Here is a 20070-nt window from a genome sequence, read left to right as displayed (position 1 = left end):
GATAACCATGAAATTCGCGGTAATGATGATATGACAATGACATACATGTGTAGGAAGTTTGAAAAGGTAGACAAATATTCAAGGGGGCTGTTTTGACCAAGACTGCTTCCAAGGAGGAATCCAGGTGCAAGGAAGGAGGCCTGGAAGTCAGTACAAGCTACAGTGACAGACGACTGATGAGAAGACGAGGCAAAAAATCAAACTAATTTGGTTAGTTTCGGCAGTCATGCAAGCTTCTGTAGCTAAGTGTCTCTGGATAATTGACTAAGATAGCGCTATCATGCAGACAAATTATAGTATATAGTCCTTGTGTAATCGGGCTTATTAGGAAACTAGATGGCTGCTATTAAACTTAAGGAACCACTAATAATGGTCATACCCGAGGAAATCATCGGCGAGTCATAATATTTTCTTGTGATTTTATTTTTTGTAGATCCTTACTCGACTCGAAACTTAGGGTCTGTTCATTCTCTATGGAGCGGATTCTATGAGAGAAGTGATTTTGTGGGTGAAAGTGATTCTCTAGCATAAACTCTTAAAATTAGGATGGAGAATCACTTCACAGAATCAGGAGAAGCTATTTTTTCCCCAGCTCACAGCCTCTTAGTTCATTTCAGAGAATCACTTCAGTAGATAATTACTTCTCTCTGAAAAACTATTTGGCAGAGTTCCTGCTGGAATCAGTTCAGGGAGCTCTGCCAAATGCACCCTTAACATACCACTCTTCTATCATTGACTTTTTTTTATAAGATTCCATGCTACAAAATGTCCCTAGCAATCTAGCTACAAGAGTATCACTGTAGGTTTTCTATCCTAATTTGGACGGGAACAAAATAATTTGGATAACTTCTTATACCTTTTCTTATGTAAACCGCCCGCACATAAAACTTGCAACACGGAACAAACTTTGTACACCATTGAGCATTGACTAAAACTACTAATCGAGAGAATATATCAACATAGCATACTACCTCAGCAAGTGTAGACAAGATTGAAGAGAGAGACTTCCTTAAAAAAAGAGAGAAAGATTGAAGAGAGAGACTTCCTAGAAAAAAGAGAAAGATTGAAGAGAGAGATAGAGAGGAGTGAGAAGGGTTTGACAATTGGCAGTTTGACCACTTGACCAGCAGCAACATCGTCTCGTCTCTGCGTGTGTGGCCTGGTTGGGTTGGGGTTGGGGGGCTTTCCCCTCCGCCCCCGTCTCCTCCCCCTCACCTTCCTCTCCACCTTCCTCCCTCCTCCCCTCCCCGCCCCGCCCCACCGCGCCAACCAACCCAGCCTGCCTATATACCTCGCCCCCGCGCCCCCCCACGCGCACATCCATATGCTCAGCTCCCAGCCCCGGACCCATGGGCGCCTGCTTCTCCTCCGCCTCCGCTGCCCCCGCCGGCGCCGCCGAGCGCCGCCCGTCCAAGGAGGACAAGAAGAGGCGCCGCGGCGGCGCGTCCCCCGAAGGCGCGACCAAGGCGGCGGCGGCGGCGGCGGCCCCCGTGCGGGTGGAGTTCGGCTACGAGAGGGACTTCGAGGCGCGCTACGAGGTCGGACGCCTGCTCGGCCACGGCCAGTTCGGCTACACCTTCGCCGCCACCGACCGCCAATCCGGGGACCGCGTCGCCGTCAAGCGCATCGACAAGGCCAAGGTGAGCTATCCCGGCTGCCGCTCCACGTCTTTGCGCGGTCTGCTCCAGGCGATTCCGAGTGCCTTGGTCCATCGAATTCAGTGGCGTTCGCCCACTTCGGGTAGATTTCGAGGGGATTCGGTGCAATTCCGGGGAGATTAGTGATTGTTTTGCCGGTTCTGAGGTTTAGGTGTTTCGTTGGGAATGGAATTGGTGCCTGCCATTTTGGATGATTCGGGTAGCTCACGGAGGCGTGTAGCGCAATGAGTAGGATACTCACATTTCCAGTTCATTTCTGGCTGTTTGGCCGCTTGATTTCTTCCAAGCCTTTGTCGGTTTTTGGTGGTTCTGAGCTGCGGGATTCCGGCGTGACGTCCGGGAAGATATTTGGAGGTGGTTTTGACGTTCAGGCGCCTTAGTTTGGCATTACAGCAATACATCTGTGCTATCTTGGGAAGGGATGGGAAGTTGCTCTCCAGCTCAGTACCTCGTTCCTGGAAATGGCAAAAGAGAGTGGCAGTTATCTATGGAACGGGCAGAGTTGTTTTTCATCAGGCTATTCACGGAAACACTTGGTCCTACTAATTTCAAGAGGACAGTGCTGGGTTACTGTGATACTCCTTTGTAATGCCTCTCATTATTTGGAGCTACGAGTGATTTGTGCAAAACACATTTCATTGGAGCTACAATCTTGCATGCTTCTTCTTGTTATCTTGGCTTTATTTCTCGAATCTTTGATTTTGTCCATTTTGGAACATCGAGATTTGCTCCTCGTATGCTTGGGAATTGGAAATTTCCTGTCAGTAGAAAAATTCAGGAAAGACAACCATTGCCCACTTGCAGTGGACAACACTTCCTTGGCTTCCATACTGTAGGTGGATGGTGTTTTCCTAGGTATAAATAATTTGACCTTGAAACGCATATACCCATATACTAATCAACACGGGTTTGATTTCATCAAATATTTTGGGCCTTCTGTTGAAGTGTCAACGTTCCTTTATTAGCCTTTTGAAAATTTGTACCTCTGGAAGAAAATGCCAATTTTCGCGGAACCTTCGGTAATATCTTTTGAAAAATAGTGTTGTAGTGACATTGGAAATATGGGTCATTTGTCTGTGACAGAATGTGTTACTAGAGGTGATCAGGTAACGTCCTTGTCAAAAAGGCACTGAACACGCCTGTGTGGAAATTAGGCTTGTTATTGGTAAGGTAAGGAATCTGATAAGCATATAGATTGGGATGATACTATGGATTATTTTTTTAATAAGATTTGAACTTTGAGAGAGAACTAGGATACCTTTTTTGATCATGATGTATACAGATTCTTGTATACCATAATTGTCAGGTTAATCTAGTATCTCTCAATGGAGATCATGTCCTCCAGGTTGCACACAGATGCCAATTATACGCTGTTCTCAATAAATGGTCATCATTGAATTTGCACAATTAGTGACTATAATCTGTTTAGATTAGTTTAGGTCTGGATGAATTGAGATGGTAAGGTAAGGAATAAAAAATAGAGTATAAACATGTGCAATTCAACAATTCATAATCCTTTCAGGATGTTTTGTCATTCAATGATTATCCACCCTTGTTCATTATTGCCTTCACCATATTGTCTACTTGACATCATCTTTAGAAGTTAGAGCATGTCTTTTCTGGCAATTAAGATTATGATTTTCTGTAACAGATGACCCGTCCTGTTGCTGTGGAGGATGTGAAAAGAGAAGTGAAGATTCTTAAAGCACTTAAAGGACATGAGAATATTGTTCACTTCTACAACGCATTTGAGGATGATTCGTACGTGTATATTGTGATGGAGTAAGTAGTCCTATACTAGCTCCTGCTATCTGCTCCAGCTAACTAAGAACATATCAGGGAACTGAGCACCTAACTAAGACCTAGTTTTAGTTAAATTTGGTATTTGATGCTGTGCAGGTTTGCAATGACCTTTTGCTAAAGCTTTAACATCAACCATATTTATCGATTATCGTGTTTCTAGAATCCTAGACACTAAAATTATCATTCCTAAATATAATCAATCTATATGTATACCAATTCATTCTCTATTCATTTTCAAATAGATGTTGTAACCAACTCTTACCCTCTTCTATTTTGGCAGACTATGTGAGGGTGGTGAACTACTGGACCGGATATTGGCAAAGTAAGAAGCATAGATTCTCCATCTCTCTGTTCCTTATATCTCAGCCTTTGTGTTTCATTAAATTTTTGGACTTCTGTTGCTGTATGATCAGATTGCTTTATTTTGTTTATCTGCTTTATTTATTTCTGGTTGCTGGCACAAGGTCATTACTTAAGGTCGTTTTCCTTTGGACAGAAAAAATAGCCGTTACAGTGAGAAAGATGCTGCGGTGGTAGTGCGCCAAATGCTTAAAGTAGCTGCTGAGTGTCATCTGCGTGGGCTAGTTCACCGAGATATGAAGCCTGAGGTAGAAATTGAACACTTTCAATCTCTTTGCACATAGTAAGCATTTGGTGATATTTCACTACTTCTCAGGTCATGTAAGACTGTACCTATTTTCCTTCCCAGAACTTCCTTTTCAAATCAAATAAGGAGGACTCTCCGCTAAAGGCAACAGATTTTGGTTTGTCAGACTTCATAAAGCCAGGTACTACTTGGGGTCCTTTGCATCTGTCTGGGACTTGATACGACAAGTCTGCAGTTTAGCTGACTAGTTCATTATTTAAAATGCATGATTGTAGGGAAGAAGTTCCATGATATCGTTGGCAGTGCCTATTATGTCGCACCGGAAGTATTAAAACGACGATCTGGCCCTGAGTCAGATGTTTGGAGCATAGGAGTTATAACCTACATTTTGCTCTGTGGGAGGCGACCATTTTGGGATAAGACAGAAGATGGTATATTTAAGGAGGTAGGTGGACAAGTTTTGCATACCTTCTGCTTCCATTGAAGTGCTTGGTGAGGGTGCAATACCAGTGAGGCAGCGACCAGCATTTTCAGTGCTTTGACAATGTTTTCTGCAATTTGTTTCTACATCATATAGCAGTGTTACCCTGTCAGTGTCAGCAATATATAGTTTTACAATCTTTTAACATGTAAGGCAATTATCTATTTGGTGAGGTTGTCCTTCAGTGATTTTTGCACTAGCTGCTAGAATACCACTCTAAAAATAGTCACCATCTTTCAAATATGTAATGTGCAGCGTTGGTGTTGCACAAATTTCATTATGATGCACCTAAGATGAGTAAGTAGCTAAAGTGCTTTCCACTTCTAGTTGAAGTTTGGAGACGACCTGTGGCCTCTTAACATTCTAATACTTAATTAGTAAAAGCTGCTAAGCAATATGGTTGCCCTTTTCATTCTACCACCAGCCATAACTTTACTTCTACATTCAATCTGTATATGTTATCTTCTACATTCTTTTCACTTCTTATAATTAGGTTCTAAGGAACAAGCCTGATTTTCGTAAGAGGCCTTGGTCAAGCATCAGTCCAGGTGCTAAAGATTTTGTTAAAAGGTTATTAGTGAAGAACCCAAGGGCAAGACTAACAGCTGCTCAAGCTCTCTGTAAGTTTCAATAGTTTCAGTAATTTACTAGCACGAAGCTCAGAATTGCATTATTTTCGATGTGAGAATTGAGGACACATACAGCTTGCAACCAAAACTGGTTGCACATATAGTACCCCTTCAATTAATTATGACAGTGTGAATATGAATATGAAAAATGGATGACTGTTGTATCTTGCATAGCAATTTATTCGTGCACTTGAAAATATCAATGAAAATCATATTCTTGCAATCTAAATTTAGTAGTTATATAAAATGCATGAGGTCCTTAGTTCTCTCTGTTCTTTTAATGAGCTAGTAAAAGGCAGTGGTAGCTTGCTGCTGTACCTTTTCCCCGGTTTTCATGGATAATTATAGGATAAGCACCAATATAATCTTACAGTTCAAAAAAATAGAAATATTGTTTCTAAATGAAATCTTGGCATTTAAGCATTGTTTTGTCTTTATATTATGAAGAACTGCCATCTTTACTGATTCCGATTGTTCTTGATATGTTAAGCACATCCATGGGTTAGAGAAGGAGGAGAAGCATCCGAGATCCCTGTCGACATATCTGTGTTATCCAACATGCGTCAGTTTGTCAAGTACAGCCGTTTTAAGCAGTTTGCACTTAGGGTAACTATTTTGATCACAAATTAATTCTATCATTTCCTTGTTTTTTCCCCTTACAGTATCTTTGTGGCATGTTCAGGCTTTAGCGAGTACGCTCAATGAGGAAGAGCTAGCAGATCTGAAGGATCAGTTTGACGCAATTGATATTGATAAAAGTGGGTCCATTAGTATCGAGGAGATGCGACATGTAAGTTTTGTTAGGATTTGTTGATGAACATGTCTTGCATTGTACTGAGTTCCTCTGAGGTGCTGATGATATGTGCATATGTTTCAATAGGCCCTTGCAAAGGATCTTCCTTGGAGGTTGAAGGGTCCCCGTGTGCTTGAGATCATTCAAGCAGTAAGTTTTGACTTCTTTTTAGTCCATTTTGTGTGTTTCCCCCTTTGTTTCCATGCAAATAGCCCACCATGGTTCTAAGACAGAGCTAAAACTGTGATCCGATTCTGTGGTAGATCGACAGCAACACCGATGGTCTTGTGGACTTCAAAGAGTTCGTTGCAGCAACTCTCCATATACATCAGATGGCCGAGCTCGACAATGAAAGGTGGGGCATTCGTTGCCAAGCTGCTTTCAGCAAATTTGATCTGGATGGTGATGGATACATCACGCCAGAGGAGCTTAGAATGGTAATTTTCTATTCCTATTTTGTTTTCTTGTTGCTTCATGTCTATGAGTGATTTACATGATCCTTGCTCCATGGATAACTACCTTGACTGACTATCTACATGAGATGGCACAGTTGCATATTGTGCGTCTGGTTCCACTTGCTAGTTTTCCGTATTCAGTGAATGGAACAATATGGATACAGAAGCATCATAATACTTCAATCGAGAAAACTATGCATATTGTCACTTGTTTTAGTCCACTCCATATCAATCAAAGTGCATGTACCAGGGATTGACACCGTTGTCCCTAGCATTTAGATTTGATAAAGATAAAACACGTAAAGGTTCTTTCCTAGAAAATCATCTATACAAATATTGGTAATTGCACAGAAGAAACCAAAACTGGTAGTATTCTCATTGAGATTTTCTTTCAAGATGCAGCACACTGGCTTAAAGGGATCTATTGAGCCGCTGCTGGAGGAGGCTGACATTGATAAAGATGGGAGAATAAGCCTGTCTGAATTCCGCAAGCTCCTGAGAACTGCGAGCATGAGCAACGTTCCCAGCCCAAGGGGTCCCCCCAATCCTCAAGCTCTGTGAATTGCAGAGCAGCCATTAGGGAGGAGCAAATTTAGGAGGATACAGTACAGTAGTCAATGTGTTCTTTTTTGGTTTCTTTAGCGTGCCATGTGATGTTTCTGATTTCAGCATCCAGGTTATGTGTGCAGCAATGGGATAAGTTCAAGTAAATATTTAGTATTTTTTTTTCACGGTGAAGTATGAGAGGTCGAGGTCGAAATGGTAAACAAGACTCACAATCTTCTTTCTTGTACAGTACTAAATACGTATGATTTGATTATATTGTTGGTCGCAATAAAATTGTCTGGAGGTGAGGAATTGAGGATATGCTAGTCCTTCGGCATATATAATCTCAAATGTTCTGTTTCCAAACTGTTGAATGGAATTGTATTTATGAATTATGATGAGCTGTGGTCTGTGCGGTAACTGTTGGTTAATGATGCCTGCATGGCAACTGAAAGAATAAAGCACATCTAGTGAGCCTCATTTGGAACACGGAAGCTTTTCAAGATTAGTGTAGAAACTGATCTTTTTCCTATGAAATTAGCTAAAGATTCATGTGTTCCAAATTGTGGCTTCAATTCATTTTTTTGCTGGGTTAAAACTGATCTTTTTTTTTTTTGCCGGGCTTTCTCCTTGGCAGTAGGCACTTGGCAACCCATGCTGAAGGCCGCCGCCGCCGATGGCGCCAGACCCCGCCGCCGTCCTCCACGCGGCGCTCCTTCGTGCCTCTTCCTCCGCTTCCCGCCTGCCCCCCTGCATCACCTTCAACTCCCTCCTTGCGGCCGCCGCGTCCTCCCCGCACCCGCGCCTCCGCGCCCTCGCCCTCCCGGCACTCGCGCTCGCCCACGCTGCCGGCCGCGTGCCGCTCGACTCCTACGCACTCTGCCCCGTGCTCCGCGCTGCCCCCTCCGCCGCGGGGATGCTCCACGCGCTCGCCGCCAAGTCCGGCTGGCTCGGGAGCGTCTATGTGTCCTGCGCGCTCGCCGCGTCCTACGGCGGGTCCGGCCAGTTCCTGGACGCCCGCAGGCTGTTCGACGAAAGTCCCGCCAAGAACGGCGTCTTCGGGAACGCCGTCCTCGCCGCGTACGTGGGCGCGGAGAAGTGGACTCCGGTGCTGGGGTTCGCGAGGAGGTTCTTGGAGCTACGGCTGCAGGTTAACGGGTGCACGATGACGGCCGTGGTGCGGGCGTGCGGCGAGGTGGCAAACTCTGATCTCGGTGTCCAGGCGCACGGGCATGCGATCAGGAAGTTGGGAGGCGTAGAGGCGGACGTGTTCTTGGTCAGTGCGCTCCTGGACATGTATGCCAAGTGTGGGCTTGTCCACCAAGCTGAGCGGGTGTTCTGCCTGGCGCAGCAGGAGAATGGTGGCAGAGGTGACGTTGTGCTGTGGACGGCCATGTTGAATGCGTATGGGCGGCATGGGCAATGCAAGGAGGTTATCCAGATGTATGACCTGATGGTGGCTTCTGGTATCTATCCTGATCAACTAGCTATGCTAGCTGTGCTCTCAGCGTGTCAGCATGCCGGGGAGGTGGCCAAGGGGCTCAAGCACTTTGAGTCCATGCACGAAAATTACGGGTTGGTGCCCACACCAGAGCACTATGGTTGTGTGGTCAGCATGCTGTGTCGGGCAGGGGAAGTGGCCAAGGCATGGGAAATTGCCACCAAGAATGGCTGTGATAGTGCAATCGGCGTGTCTACATGGGGTGCGCTGCTCAGTGCTTGCCAGGATTGCGGAAATGTTGAGATCGGGAGAATGGCAGCTCAGAAGGCAATCGAATTGGAGCCTGCCAATGTGGGCATTTACATTGAACTGTCAAATTTGTATGCAAGGGCTTGCTTGTGGGAAGAGATTGACCAGCTGCGGGAGGTGATGAAGGAGAAAGGGTTGGAAAAGGATATTGGATTTACTTGGGTTGAGCATGGTGCCTGAAAGAACTTGAAAATGCTTTGTGTTGCCATATGATCCAACCAATATGATTGGAGTGGAGGGAGGTAATTCATGTTGGTGATAACCTGCCACCACATCCCATGGAACTGACTGTTTCCAGGACAAGATTGAAAGTGCATTCTTTCTTTGCGGTCAAACTTAAGATAGCATGGAGGAATAAGTGAGATCAGCAGCGGCCACATTTTTTGCATGCCTGAGGTAACTTGAGATGTATCACTGTGCAACAATGCACTTGTAACAAATTGTTACTTACCATTGTTTTGTGTATGTACTATATCATCATTGCACTGGGACAAGTACAAATATCCAAAGGTATTAACGTTCTGCCATTCAGTCTTCTGCAGAACATGATGCCTCACTGTAACAGTTCTGAGGTGAGCCAATCTAGCATGGTTGCTGTTATCTGATACTTCCTTTGGATTCAGTGTTCATGTATCTGCAACATTCTTCCGCTGTGGAGTTCAGTTACTGAAGTGTTTTCTTTACTTGACAAAAAGATGTAATTACACTAGATGATCAAGGCACGAAACTCAAAATGTCTTTACTATATCTCAGCCAGGGTACCAATGCTTTCTTAGCTTTCTCCAGATCGTTGTTTCTTCCTAATATTTGTGATCATACGTGCAACTTTATTTTTCAAGTGGCTCTTACAATCCACAGTTTAGACCCACAACATAAAAACTGAAAAGCTGATGATTGCAATGCCAACTAAAAACTTTAAAATATATAAATGCAATGGATAATGGATTGCCTAAAGAAAACTAGTGCAGAAAGGATCAGCTAGCTGCCCCAAATGTTTGAACAGAATTACTGTTCTTTTTAAGTGAAATGAGGAGACACACAAGGAACTGATCTAGTATCTTTGATTTTAAGGAGAGTGGGGTGAACCCATGACATTTCGAAGCTCTCTATCTCTTGCTCTACCACTAGGCTTCATGTGTTCCTGAAAGGGTTATTCTTTTTTCTATAAATCACAGTCCAAATTTCTGCAATAGAAGAGTCTGAAGAGACCACCATAATTATGGCATATATCTAAGACTGGAACAATAATATCAGAACTGGCAATTCACGTGAACGAACTGGCAATAATATCTAAGACTGGAACAATAAAATACTAGTATCGAAAAGATGTAAAAAAAAACATCAATAGGAATCTCTCTCTTGGCAGCTAACACGTGATTATTCAATTCGTCTAGTGCAGCAAGAAAGCATATGCATGTGCCAAAAAGCATAGGTTTGGATCACTGTAAAAAGTACAGAGAGATAAAGAGTGCCATAACTTGTAGCCTTCTACCTATTCTACTACTCACTCATCGCTCTGTTGACAGAAAGAACCCAGTTCTATTTGGGAACTTCAAAATTTTACAGAAATTAGTCATTCGCCTTCCTAGATCTGAGGAGAGAGACTTTCGGCGGGACCATATGTTGACTATGCCGGAAAATTGTGCGCATAACATCTCACCGATCGATATAGTAATAAACCCAATAAACGAAAAGGCCAGGCTGGCAGCCTTCCCTGAAATGATTCCTGCAGCTTCACAACCAGGCCAACTCTAGCTTCACTTCCAGGGCAGGAATCAAATGGAGGGGGGCAGAAACAACCTTGGTATGATAACAATGAAGGAAAAGAATGCATTCCAAGCTTGCGTGCCTTTTGTTCTGCCGCCGAACTATATAAACACTCAGGCCCCCTTACATCTTGTGAGCACACACGGACACACTCTGGTTGCCCTGTTCTTGGACCAAAGATGGGTGGCTCCTTCAGTGCCTTCAACAAATTTGGTAATTCTCTCTCAAACATTCTTTAGTTTTCAACTTTTCATTGACTTAGAGAGTTACCTTATTTGAATGTGTGTAACAATGATCGCGGTGTGGTTTCGTTCTGTTATTCCGTCTCATTGATCTGAAGGAAATTGACAGTTTTTTGCTCTCCTTTCTCAGGACTCCCAGGGCTGAGCACGGCAACTACCAAGCAAGTCTATGAACGGCATTTCAAGAACAAGAAGACTGGCAAGTTTGAAGACTTCCACATTGCTTACGTCGAGTTCTGCAAGTGGGGCATCCTTCCTGTTCTGCGGTTCAATCTTGTGCGCGCACTTCATCTGTTTTCCAGCTTCCATCTCATCAATATTTCCCCCAATCCACTGCAGGTATTTCAACACCGTAATGCCCGGCCAAGATTTCGACACCCCATCACTCGAAATAATCCAGGTAACTAATCCATAATAGTTCATGTGGGGAACGCGTACCATCTCATCCAAACCTTTTCCAACATGGGACGATATAGGAATTTTACGAGAAGAAGTGGGAGCCGGAGAAGAACGACGAGAGGAGGAAGGAACTGTTCTTCGAGTTCATGAAGAAGGAGGTCAAGGAAGCGACGGTGGACGACAGCTTCTTCATCGCGGCGGGGCTGGCGGCGCCGGTGGCCGCCGTGATCGGCAAGAGGGCCAGCGGGCACATCCCCTACGTCAAGAGCCTGAGGCTGGACATGGTGCCCAACGTCGTCTTCGTTCCGATGGTCACGCTCTTGGGCATCATGGGAGCCACCGCGTGGCAGATGAGCAGCAAGAGCGCCGCGGCCAAAGGAGAGGAGGAGGCCAAGGAAGACGAGAAGCAGCGCAAGGACCAATCATCCAACAAGGCGAACTGACTCTTGTTCATCTCTTGTATTGTATGCGTCGAAAAAAAAAACAGCATGGATGAGGGCTCGGTCACCTACTCGGTCAATAACCAAGAGTTTTACCGGAACATTTTATGGTGCATAAATAATATCATCATCTGTAAACTTGGGCGTCAAACATAAATGTTTTAACTTCCTCCTCCTCCTCCTCCTGCTGCTGCTATGCTGTCAAAACGAATATTTTGATCAGCATGATCTTGCTAAAGTTGAAGCATGATTGGCTTGAAGCAATGGAACACTCGATACCTTGCAGAATAGCAAAGCCACCCTAAACCCGATGCTCAGATCAATCAATGTCTTGGACAACACTACACCTACACTTCTCAAGATCCATCTACCATTCCTGGCTGAGAGGTTATATTGCAGTAAGGTGTTTAGGTGAGCACAAATGAGAAAGATAAATCCACTACAGGTAGCCTCAAATTCACAATCCAAGGTAACTAGCGGTCCTTGGCTGCTTGCAGTCGAATGCGCTGTGAACCGATGTTACTTTCCCCTGGAGAGCAAGGTCGTATAACAGATTGATAAATACATGCTGGGAGAATATTCAGTTTACTTTACTTACGGAACCGATGTCGGAACAAGCTGGGACGTCTTCATCATTCGCGTGATATTGTCTCCTTTTAAGAGATGCGTCATGGAAGAGGAATTCAGGGCGTAAATTATTGTATACTATAGCCTTGTTTAGTTGCCAAAGTTTGGAGGTGCCAAATTACTGTTACAGCACTGTAGCATACTGTAGCGTTTCGTTTGTATTTGTGAATTATTGTCCAAACATTGACTAATTAGGCTCAAAAGATTCGTCTCGCAAAGTACAACAAAACTGTGCAATTAGTTTTTAATTTCGTCTACATTTAGTACTTCATGCATGTACCGCAAGTTTGATGTGATGGAGAATCTTCTTTTTGCATAGTGCCAAAGTTGGGAGTTGGGAATGAACTAAACAAGGGCTATTATTCTATGGATAAAGCTGAAATTGACAGAGAATGATTTTCCATGAATGGAACCTATGGTACGAGCAGTTTATGTACCTGTGGACGATTTGACCGACCCTGCTCAAGGCTTGGCTGTGAACTTACGTGCCTATGACTTTGTTTCCCAGGAAATCCGTGCAGCGGAAGATTCCTGAATTTGTAGGATTATTGTAGGAGAGGAGAGTGAATGGTAGTAATAAATTGTAGTGAAAAATCTTAAAAAGTAAGATTCTGGACGTTCCACTAAATCATTTTGTCGCTTCTAGCAGTTTCCAAAAGTGTGAAATGGAGGGAGGCGGGGCTTTGTGGTTTCGGAGGCCAAGCTCGTCATAACGACATACAAGGGGGAAACGGAGACGATTGGCTCGTTCAGTTTGCAGTTTAGCTCCCCGTACTTGAATTTTTGAGTTCTAGTCCTTAACATTGTCATACTCTTCTTGCGCATGAATCAATCTTTTCTTTACATAAAACCAAAGTAGTATATTACGTGCTCGAAGCAAAAAGTGACGTGCATTGTCGTGATGTTGAGGGGATGTTTGGATACAAGTGCTAAATTTTAGACGTGTTATATCGGATGTTCGGATACTAATTAGGAGGACTAAACATGAGCTAATTATAAAACTAATTGCAAAATCCTTGGGCTAATTCGCAAGACGAATCTACTAAGGCTAATTAATCCATCATTAGCAAATGATTACTGTAGCATTACCTTATCAAATCATGGAGTAATTAGGCTTAATAGATTCGTCTCACAAATTAGACTCCATATATGTAATTAGTTTTATAATTAAACTATATTTAATACTCCTAATTAGTATCTAAATATCTGATACCGACGTGACAAGTGCTTAAAAGTTCAGCACACGGGACCAAACAGGTCCTCCGTCGCTAACCCGCTAGCTCTCTTGACCAGTTGACCCCACACGTGAGAGACTAGACTTCACACTACCATACGTCACCAGATGTGGGTCCCATGTTCTCCTACTCTTGCAAATTATTTTTTTTTTCTTGAAGGGTCTTGCAAATTGCTAAAATGCCGGCTGTCTGACCGCTTCGAAATATTGCTATTCGTATTGGGGTCCTAGGCATAACTTCCTCCATCCCATTCTGCTGCGCAAGTTCTCTCTCAGCCCAGGATCGATTGCGCCCAATCCCCCCCGATCGACGAGAAAAAACGCACCCAAATCGGAAGCTACTTCCACCTATTAGCCCATTTCTTCTTCCGATCACGCCGGATCGGATCGGATCCCAGTCGGCGTCGGCGGCGGAGACGATGATGTCGGCGTCGGGCGACGCGTCGGCGCTGGAGCTGCAGGAGTCCGGGTGGGAGGAGCTGCGGCGGGAGGCGCGCAAGCTGGAGGGCGACCTCGACGTCAAGCTCTCCTCCTACGCGCGCCTCGCTGCGCGCTCCTCCTCCTCCGCCTCGGGCGCCGCCTCCCCCACCGCCGACCGCTCCTCCTGGAAGTCCATGGAGTTCGAGATCCAGTCGCTCCTCGGCAAGCTGCAGGACGTCAACGACGCCATGAGCCGCTGCGCCGCCTCCACCGCCCCCACCACGACCGTCTCCCAGAAGCTAGCGCGCCACCGCGACATCCTCCACGAGTTCACGCAGGTCTCCCCCCTGTTCGGCTCTCTCCTTAGTCATTACTCTTGTTCCGTCGAACAACGGGCTAATCAGTTCGAGTGGTGGTTCATTCATGGAGGCAGGAGTTCAGGAGGACGAGGGGGAACCTGAGCTCCATGAGGGAGCACGCCGATCTCCTCAGCTCCGTGCGTGATGACGTTACCGAGTCCAAGGTTCACTGAATCTCACAATCTCTTCGGATGCTGTTGTAGTGTTATGTGCTATCGAAGTTGCATGTGCTGTGCCAATCTCACCACTGGAATGTGGAATCCTGGTCAGGCCACCGGTGGCATGTCGCCAAGAGTGCATTTGCTCAGGGAGAGGGCTTCCATTCATGGCAGCATCAACCAGGTATTCCTTGAGTTGGCAGCGCTGCTTTACATTTGCTTATTTTCTTATGCTGGCCTAGTTTTAGTATACTGCACTTACTTAGCATTGCCCTGGAAGAATTTAGTTTAGGGCACTTTGATGTTCTGTCTTTGCCTGATGCCAATGATCTCATGTGCGAACCTACATCCTTTAGTTACAACTAATGTTATGCAGAACTTGTGCGAGCATGTGTATCTTTGACTAGCCACTGCTGCAGCATTATGCCATTTCATGAATTCTCAATTTACGAATGAAAAGGAATAGGTTGCCAGGAACATTTGCAACACAAGAACATTAGCATCGTTGATATGCTTTGTGCAAAACTCCTGTCTGACACAAGTTACTACTACTAACTACAAAGTCACATTTTTTGTTCTATTCTAGATTGATGAGGTAATTGGCCAAGCTCAGAGCACAAGGGTGGCCCTTTCCAATCAGAGGGCCTTGTTTGGAGATGTTCAAGGAAAAGTCAAGCAGTTGGGTGAAAAGTTCCCGATAATCAGAGGTCTTCTCGGTAATATGCCAATCCCTTCTTTAACTTTGCTGCACTAATTTTTGGGATTGTATGGTGCAACTGTACTACTCCGTTGCAATGCGCAATACCCGTTACCTTGGATATAGTCTTTGCATCCATTGCGCATATAATTCTGCCATCCTTGCTTGCAGGCGCCATTAAGCGGAAGAAATCAAAGGACACTATAATTCTTTCAGCAGTGATCGCGGCCTGCACCATGTTTTTGATTATTTACTGGCTTTCAAAATGATGCGATCTCACCCAAAGGAAACTTCCCAACATGAAGGCAGTAGGCAGAAGACTTTGCCTCTTGGCAAAGATAGCTGGTATCTGATAGGGTATCGTTTGTTACGCTGAGAAAGAGGGACAGAGACACCAGTTTCTTCAGCTTTCATTGATTTGCCTTTGACATCTATACTACCTTGTATCTGAAATTCCACATCCCGCGTATGTAGAATTTTTTTGTTGAGTAAATATACATGGTAACATCGAGCTCATGGTTTAGCTGTTATTGCTGTTTGTTTTGTATGCATTTCTTTTCTTCTGGGGAGACCTTACCTCTCTTGGCCTTTGTTTTGCTCTTTTCTTTTTTATATGTACTTATTTGCCTACCACAGTAGGGGGATTCCCCTAATACTTTCGCTCAACACCCCCCCCCCCCCCCGCGGGCCCACCTTTTCCTGAGGCCTGCTGTTCTGCACATACACCCTGTGAGAAGTGCTATCGTACAAAATGAGTGTTTAGACTGCATATTTCAAATTCACTGGTTCGAAATGAGGATATGCGATCCATTAGGACTAAAGCAATTGGACTCCACGCTCCACAGCCATTCACACATGTAAAACTGATATGAACAAGGAATTTAGCTGAAAACCATGCCTGCCTTTAAATGTCAATCAGATGCCTTGAATCATGAAAACAACGGATGTCAACAAGTATGATTTGGTCTACTAGAGCTATCAACATAAGCCTCCTTAATACACTTTAACAACTTTTGTGGTGAAGAATTAGCCTTACCCTTTTACTCTAAAAAAACAAACTATCTACACCCGAAGTGACAAGTTTGGCAAACTGGTTGAGCCGGGAAGAACAGCTCAAACCCAACATAAGAAACTGTCCAAGTTAGCAGGCGCATTCTCTGGTTGTAATACAACTGTTGTATCTTTAACAGTCAGGCGCTTGCCACTAAATTTGCTTGGGCAGGACACGACATTGTCCCGCGATGAAGATTGATCTGTGGCATCTCCGCGACACTAATCATTATGTAAAACTTCAAGACCACATTGCTGATGGTCGAAGAAAGACATGTTGACAACAAACGGCGAGCTGCTGTAATCAGACCCAAACAAAGGGTAGAATAAAGACATGTTGACAGTGAACGACTAGCTGCTGTAATCAGACTCCATACAAGGGTAGAGCTACTCTGACAAAAGAGTAACAAAGTGCCCCTGTGAAAACGTAGCTGTCAACTCGGTCAAGAATTCCACCTACATTGTAGAATTGTGTTATATTATATTCATGCACGGGGTATGAAATACTGATAATCAATGAATACCACCCGGCAAATGCATTTTCCCCCTTCTATGATTTATATTCTCTCAAAGCAGGATCATTTCAAAGCAGTCCATGCAATGAACAGGAGGTAACAGGGGGATTAACAGAGCTTACCATGACCAGGAATGAGTGATCCAGAGTCCTTCACGCCAGCATCACGTTTGATCAGGGATTCAACAAGATCCCCAAATAATGAGCCCAGAAAGATCAGGATTCCATAAGCTGTAGCACTGATATCAAGGAAATAATCTATTAGGCACTGAAGCAAAAATGCAGTGCAAATATTGAGAATGCAGTATGCACGATCTATATGTTGAAACTAATTTGAACAAAAAGACAAAATTATGACAGGGACGTAACGTTTTTTTAGGATAATCAAGTCCAAGTTTGCTTCCTTGGTTTTTTAGGATACAGCAGTTTACTAGAGGAAAGTAATGTTCCCTTGCTAACCAAATAATAGTAGAAGTTCTATAAGTCACACCTCAACAGCGACCTTGGCCAGCGTAAGAAAGTTGACAGCAGCACAGTGGTCAGTACACAGCCAGCTAGACCAGCTAAAGCACCCTCCAAGGTCTTCTTAGGGCTTATGTTAGTCAAAGGTGTACGACCAAATGCCTGAAACAGAGAATAAATATCATGGTCACATGTTTTACTCCTTTCAACTACCAAACTGTAAACTTAACTGACCACACTATGTCAATAAAATAACTGACCACTCCATAAAGTATGAATCAGGTGAATTCAACTAATCTTAAGGTGAAGCTTCAAGTGATCTAAACAAAAGGTGAAGATTCAAAGGTTCACCATACACCATGAACCACATGGTTCCTTGGCATCATGTTATTAGCAACAGGTCTTGTTTGGAAATTTTTCTTAAGGTACACAGATAATAAATGCTTGATATAATTAAAGCAATGAGCTAAAAGAACCAAAACAGCTATATCTGCTTCTTAGCCCAATATTACACTGGTGCATTGTAAAGTACACACACTATATTATGGCAAGATACAGACACCACAACCACCACCAACAGCAAAGCCTATAGCCCCACACAAGTTGGGTAGGCTAAGATGAAATTCAAGAGTCAAGAGTAGAAAGAAATTTAGAAAGAAAAGGATAGTAATTAAAGAGTGTACCCTTCCACAAAGGAAAGCTGAAGTGTCTGCAGCAATGATGCTACTAATAGCAATCAAGGTTGCTACAAGTCCAACTGTCCAGTGAGCTTGTCCACCAAGAAGAATTGGCCAACTGTATGCAATTCCTGGCAAAACACTCTGTATTAGTACAGGGATCCTACAGTTAGCAAAGAAATGGAGATACTAGAACCACTTGACCATGTAAGAACTTTAACAATAAAATATCCTTGTAACTATTTTTTATTGGTCCTTGCAACTAATTAAGACAACTGAAAGGCAAATTTGATAGACACAGTCCAATATATTTGATACACATGTTGTTTCTATCAACAATAGCAAACTAAATGGCACGAGAACTGACAACAAAAAGATGTAGGGGCAGAAAGTAAAAGGGCAACGTAACAGAGAAACATACTTGTATTCAAGGCTGGCGCAGCTAGTCCCGAGCGAAGCTTAACCCAGAAAGAAGGAAGATAGCCGCAGTAAAATAAACCAAAAACTGAGCTAGTTAGCTGAGCAAAACGAGGATTTCCTCTTTGTAATAGCAATGATATTGCAATAACAAATGCAGAAAACGTCACAGTAACGTCCATGCGCCCGTAGTACCTAAGAAAAGAGGCAGATGAAACATCAGTAATCAAGGCTCTAGTCAGATTTACATGAAATGATAGTTAAATGTGCAGAATAAAAGTATGCGGCGCAGTTTCCTCACAGATTGTGAATACTTAGCAAGAATCATAGCTCCCTGCACTATCTTTGTTCAAAACTAACTAGTGAAAATAGAGGCACTATAATATTTCCAGTCAAAAAGAACAATGCTTAACAGGGGTTTTTACACTATTCATGCCAGAAAGATCAAGCAATTGAACAGCAATTTTTGAGCTGTCACCTAACTCAACAATATTGCGGGAATGCTAGAATAAGCACAGTTACTTGAAGTTCTACGTAGCATTCAGGAGTGGGAATATAGTGATGAGGCACTCATGCGGTCAGGCCAAATTTCCAAAGATCAGTACATAATCACAATACATCCCCCAGTCTGAAAATAATCACAAAAGCCTAGAGTCAAAGATTGCAGGCTAGAAAGTTTGAAAGGCCTAGACTTTTTTTTTTCCAATTTGATGTTGGGGAACTAGCTTCACTTCATCAAATCATCATAAAAAAGTCACATAGGATGAAGCAATTTTATACACAGCTTCCTTTCCTGAAACACACAGATCCATTCTATGACAACAATCGATACAGAATATCACTGTAAGCTGCTTAAAGGCAGCTCAAAATTGCGTTAAAACATGGAAGCTTTATTCAAAACCTAGCTAAATTCACCTCTGATACACTCAAATGGAAGCAAATTTTAGAGCTAAAAATAACCAACGCAAGAAGAAATGCGATGCGTCCTTACAGCGTAAGGATGGGCATGAGAGCGCAGATGGCGGAGCACACGCGGGACACGTAACGCGGCGGCGGGGTCCCGCCTCCGCTGGCGGTGCTCCGGACGAGCTCGAAGTACTCTCGGGAGCCGGCAAGGACGGCAGCTGCCACGGCGGCGGCGAAGACCCAGCCGCCGGCGACCACGATGCCGCCAGCTCCCACCCCGATGGCGACGCCCACGAGGACCCGCTTCTGTAGTTGCCGGGCCTTGTCGGCCTTCCTGGAGGCTTCCTCCCCGCCCCCGCCGCCCGCGGAGACGGCGGCGGCCGCGAGGAGCGGGAAGCGGCGGCGCAGGCGGAGGGGCGGCGGGGACGGCAGGAGGAAGCGGAGGCGAAGAGGAGGGTGGGGTCGCGGCGGGGAAGGAAGTAGGAGGAACGGGCGCTGGAGGTGTGTGGCCGCCGGCGCCGGCGCCGGCGCCGCCATGGGAGGTGGGAACGGGGTGGGATGGGTTGGGGGAGGCAGGGAGTGTGGAGGCGGAGAGTTCGATGTGAACATCGATTTTTTTTCCCTCCCCCGCTGCGTTGTTTCTGGAGAAAATAGAAAAGACTTTCTAGAGAAATACAGCTCGTTATTATTTTTTTACTACTAGCACAAACGTGCACATTGAAAACATGATTTTTTTTCCATTAAAAAACATTTTTTGCAGCCGATGTGTGCACGATTGAATAAAAAATATGAAAATACGGAACTTTTGAAACATGATCATGTTACATGTTGGTACACTCTTCGTAGAGGTACGAGAAATGATGTGGTTTTGAAACCATCAAACCACTTTATATTTGTTTGGACTTTCAGTTAGCTTCTCGTCCCTGAAGCCGAAAGCCCAAACAAACGGCAAGCTTTCGAGCCTAGCTTTTTATGGACC

At 44.3% G+C, this 20070-nt stretch overlaps 5 protein-coding genes across 6 annotated transcripts; 4 read left to right on the top strand and 1 right to left on the bottom strand.

Moving 5' to 3' along the window:
• Nucleotides 1-1206: 1206 nt before the first annotated feature.
• LOC101760855 (calcium-dependent protein kinase 4) lies at nt 1207-7316 on the top strand. Of its 2 annotated transcripts, none has more exons than XM_022825587.1 (12): nt 1207-1640; nt 3310-3440; nt 3742-3783; nt 3958-4069; nt 4171-4249; nt 4344-4513; nt 5043-5169; nt 5669-5784; nt 5861-5968; nt 6059-6121; nt 6235-6408; nt 6823-7316. In XM_022825587.1, exons 1-12 carry the CDS (start codon nt 1350-1352, stop codon nt 6985-6987), a joined length of 1578 nt encoding a protein of 525 aa, XP_022681322.1. In that variant the 5' UTR covers nt 1207-1349; the 3' UTR covers nt 6988-7316. The 2 variants fall into 2 exon arrangements, with proteins under 2 accessions (XP_022681322.1, XP_022681323.1); XM_022825588.1 differs by having other exon boundaries at nt 1208-1640; nt 6829-7316.
• Nucleotides 7317-7648: 332 nt separating this feature from the next.
• LOC101760437 (putative pentatricopeptide repeat-containing protein At1g56570) lies at nt 7649-8902 on the top strand. The gene has a single exon (XM_004951979.3). The coding sequence runs from the start codon at nt 7649-7651 to the stop codon at nt 8900-8902; it is 1254 nt and encodes a 417-aa protein (XP_004952036.1).
• Nucleotides 8903-10541: 1639 nt separating this feature from the next.
• LOC101759767 lies at nt 10542-11744 on the top strand. Its single transcript, XM_004951978.4, has 4 exons — nt 10542-10702; nt 10862-10973; nt 11071-11131; nt 11208-11744. Exons 1-4 carry the CDS (start codon nt 10669-10671, stop codon nt 11571-11573), a joined length of 573 nt encoding a protein of 190 aa, XP_004952035.1. The 5' UTR covers nt 10542-10668; the 3' UTR covers nt 11574-11744.
• Nucleotides 11745-13638: 1894 nt separating this feature from the next.
• Nucleotides 13639-15641, top strand: LOC101759363 (Golgi SNAP receptor complex member 1-2). Its single transcript, XM_004951976.4, has 5 exons — nt 13639-14189; nt 14285-14374; nt 14481-14552; nt 14955-15084; nt 15237-15641. Exons 1-5 carry the CDS (start codon nt 13851-13853, stop codon nt 15332-15334), a joined length of 729 nt encoding a protein of 242 aa, XP_004952033.1. The 5' UTR covers nt 13639-13850; the 3' UTR covers nt 15335-15641.
• A 304-nt stretch (nt 15642-15945) lies between these two features.
• On the bottom strand, nt 15946-19705 carry LOC101758962 (phosphatidate cytidylyltransferase 4, chloroplastic). Its single transcript, XM_004951975.4, has 6 exons — nt 19177-19705; nt 18190-18380; nt 17775-17899; nt 17120-17253; nt 16753-16868; nt 15946-16571 (listed from the first exon to the last, which is right to left on the bottom strand). The coding sequence occupies exons 1-6, from the start codon at nt 19698-19700 to the stop codon at nt 16480-16482; spliced, it is 1182 nt and encodes a 393-aa protein (XP_004952032.4). The 5' UTR covers nt 19701-19705; the 3' UTR covers nt 15946-16479.
• Between the last annotated feature and the right edge of the window lie 365 nt (nt 19706-20070).

The sequence above is a fragment of the Setaria italica genome, chromosome I, assembly GCF_000263155.2.
Source record: "Setaria italica strain Yugu1 chromosome I, Setaria_italica_v2.0, whole genome shotgun sequence".
Lineage (NCBI taxonomy): Eukaryota > Viridiplantae > Streptophyta > Magnoliopsida > Poales > Poaceae > Setaria > Setaria italica.
The sequence above is the reverse complement of the archived record's forward strand: the minus strand, read 5'-3'. Positions and strand labels throughout refer to the sequence as shown.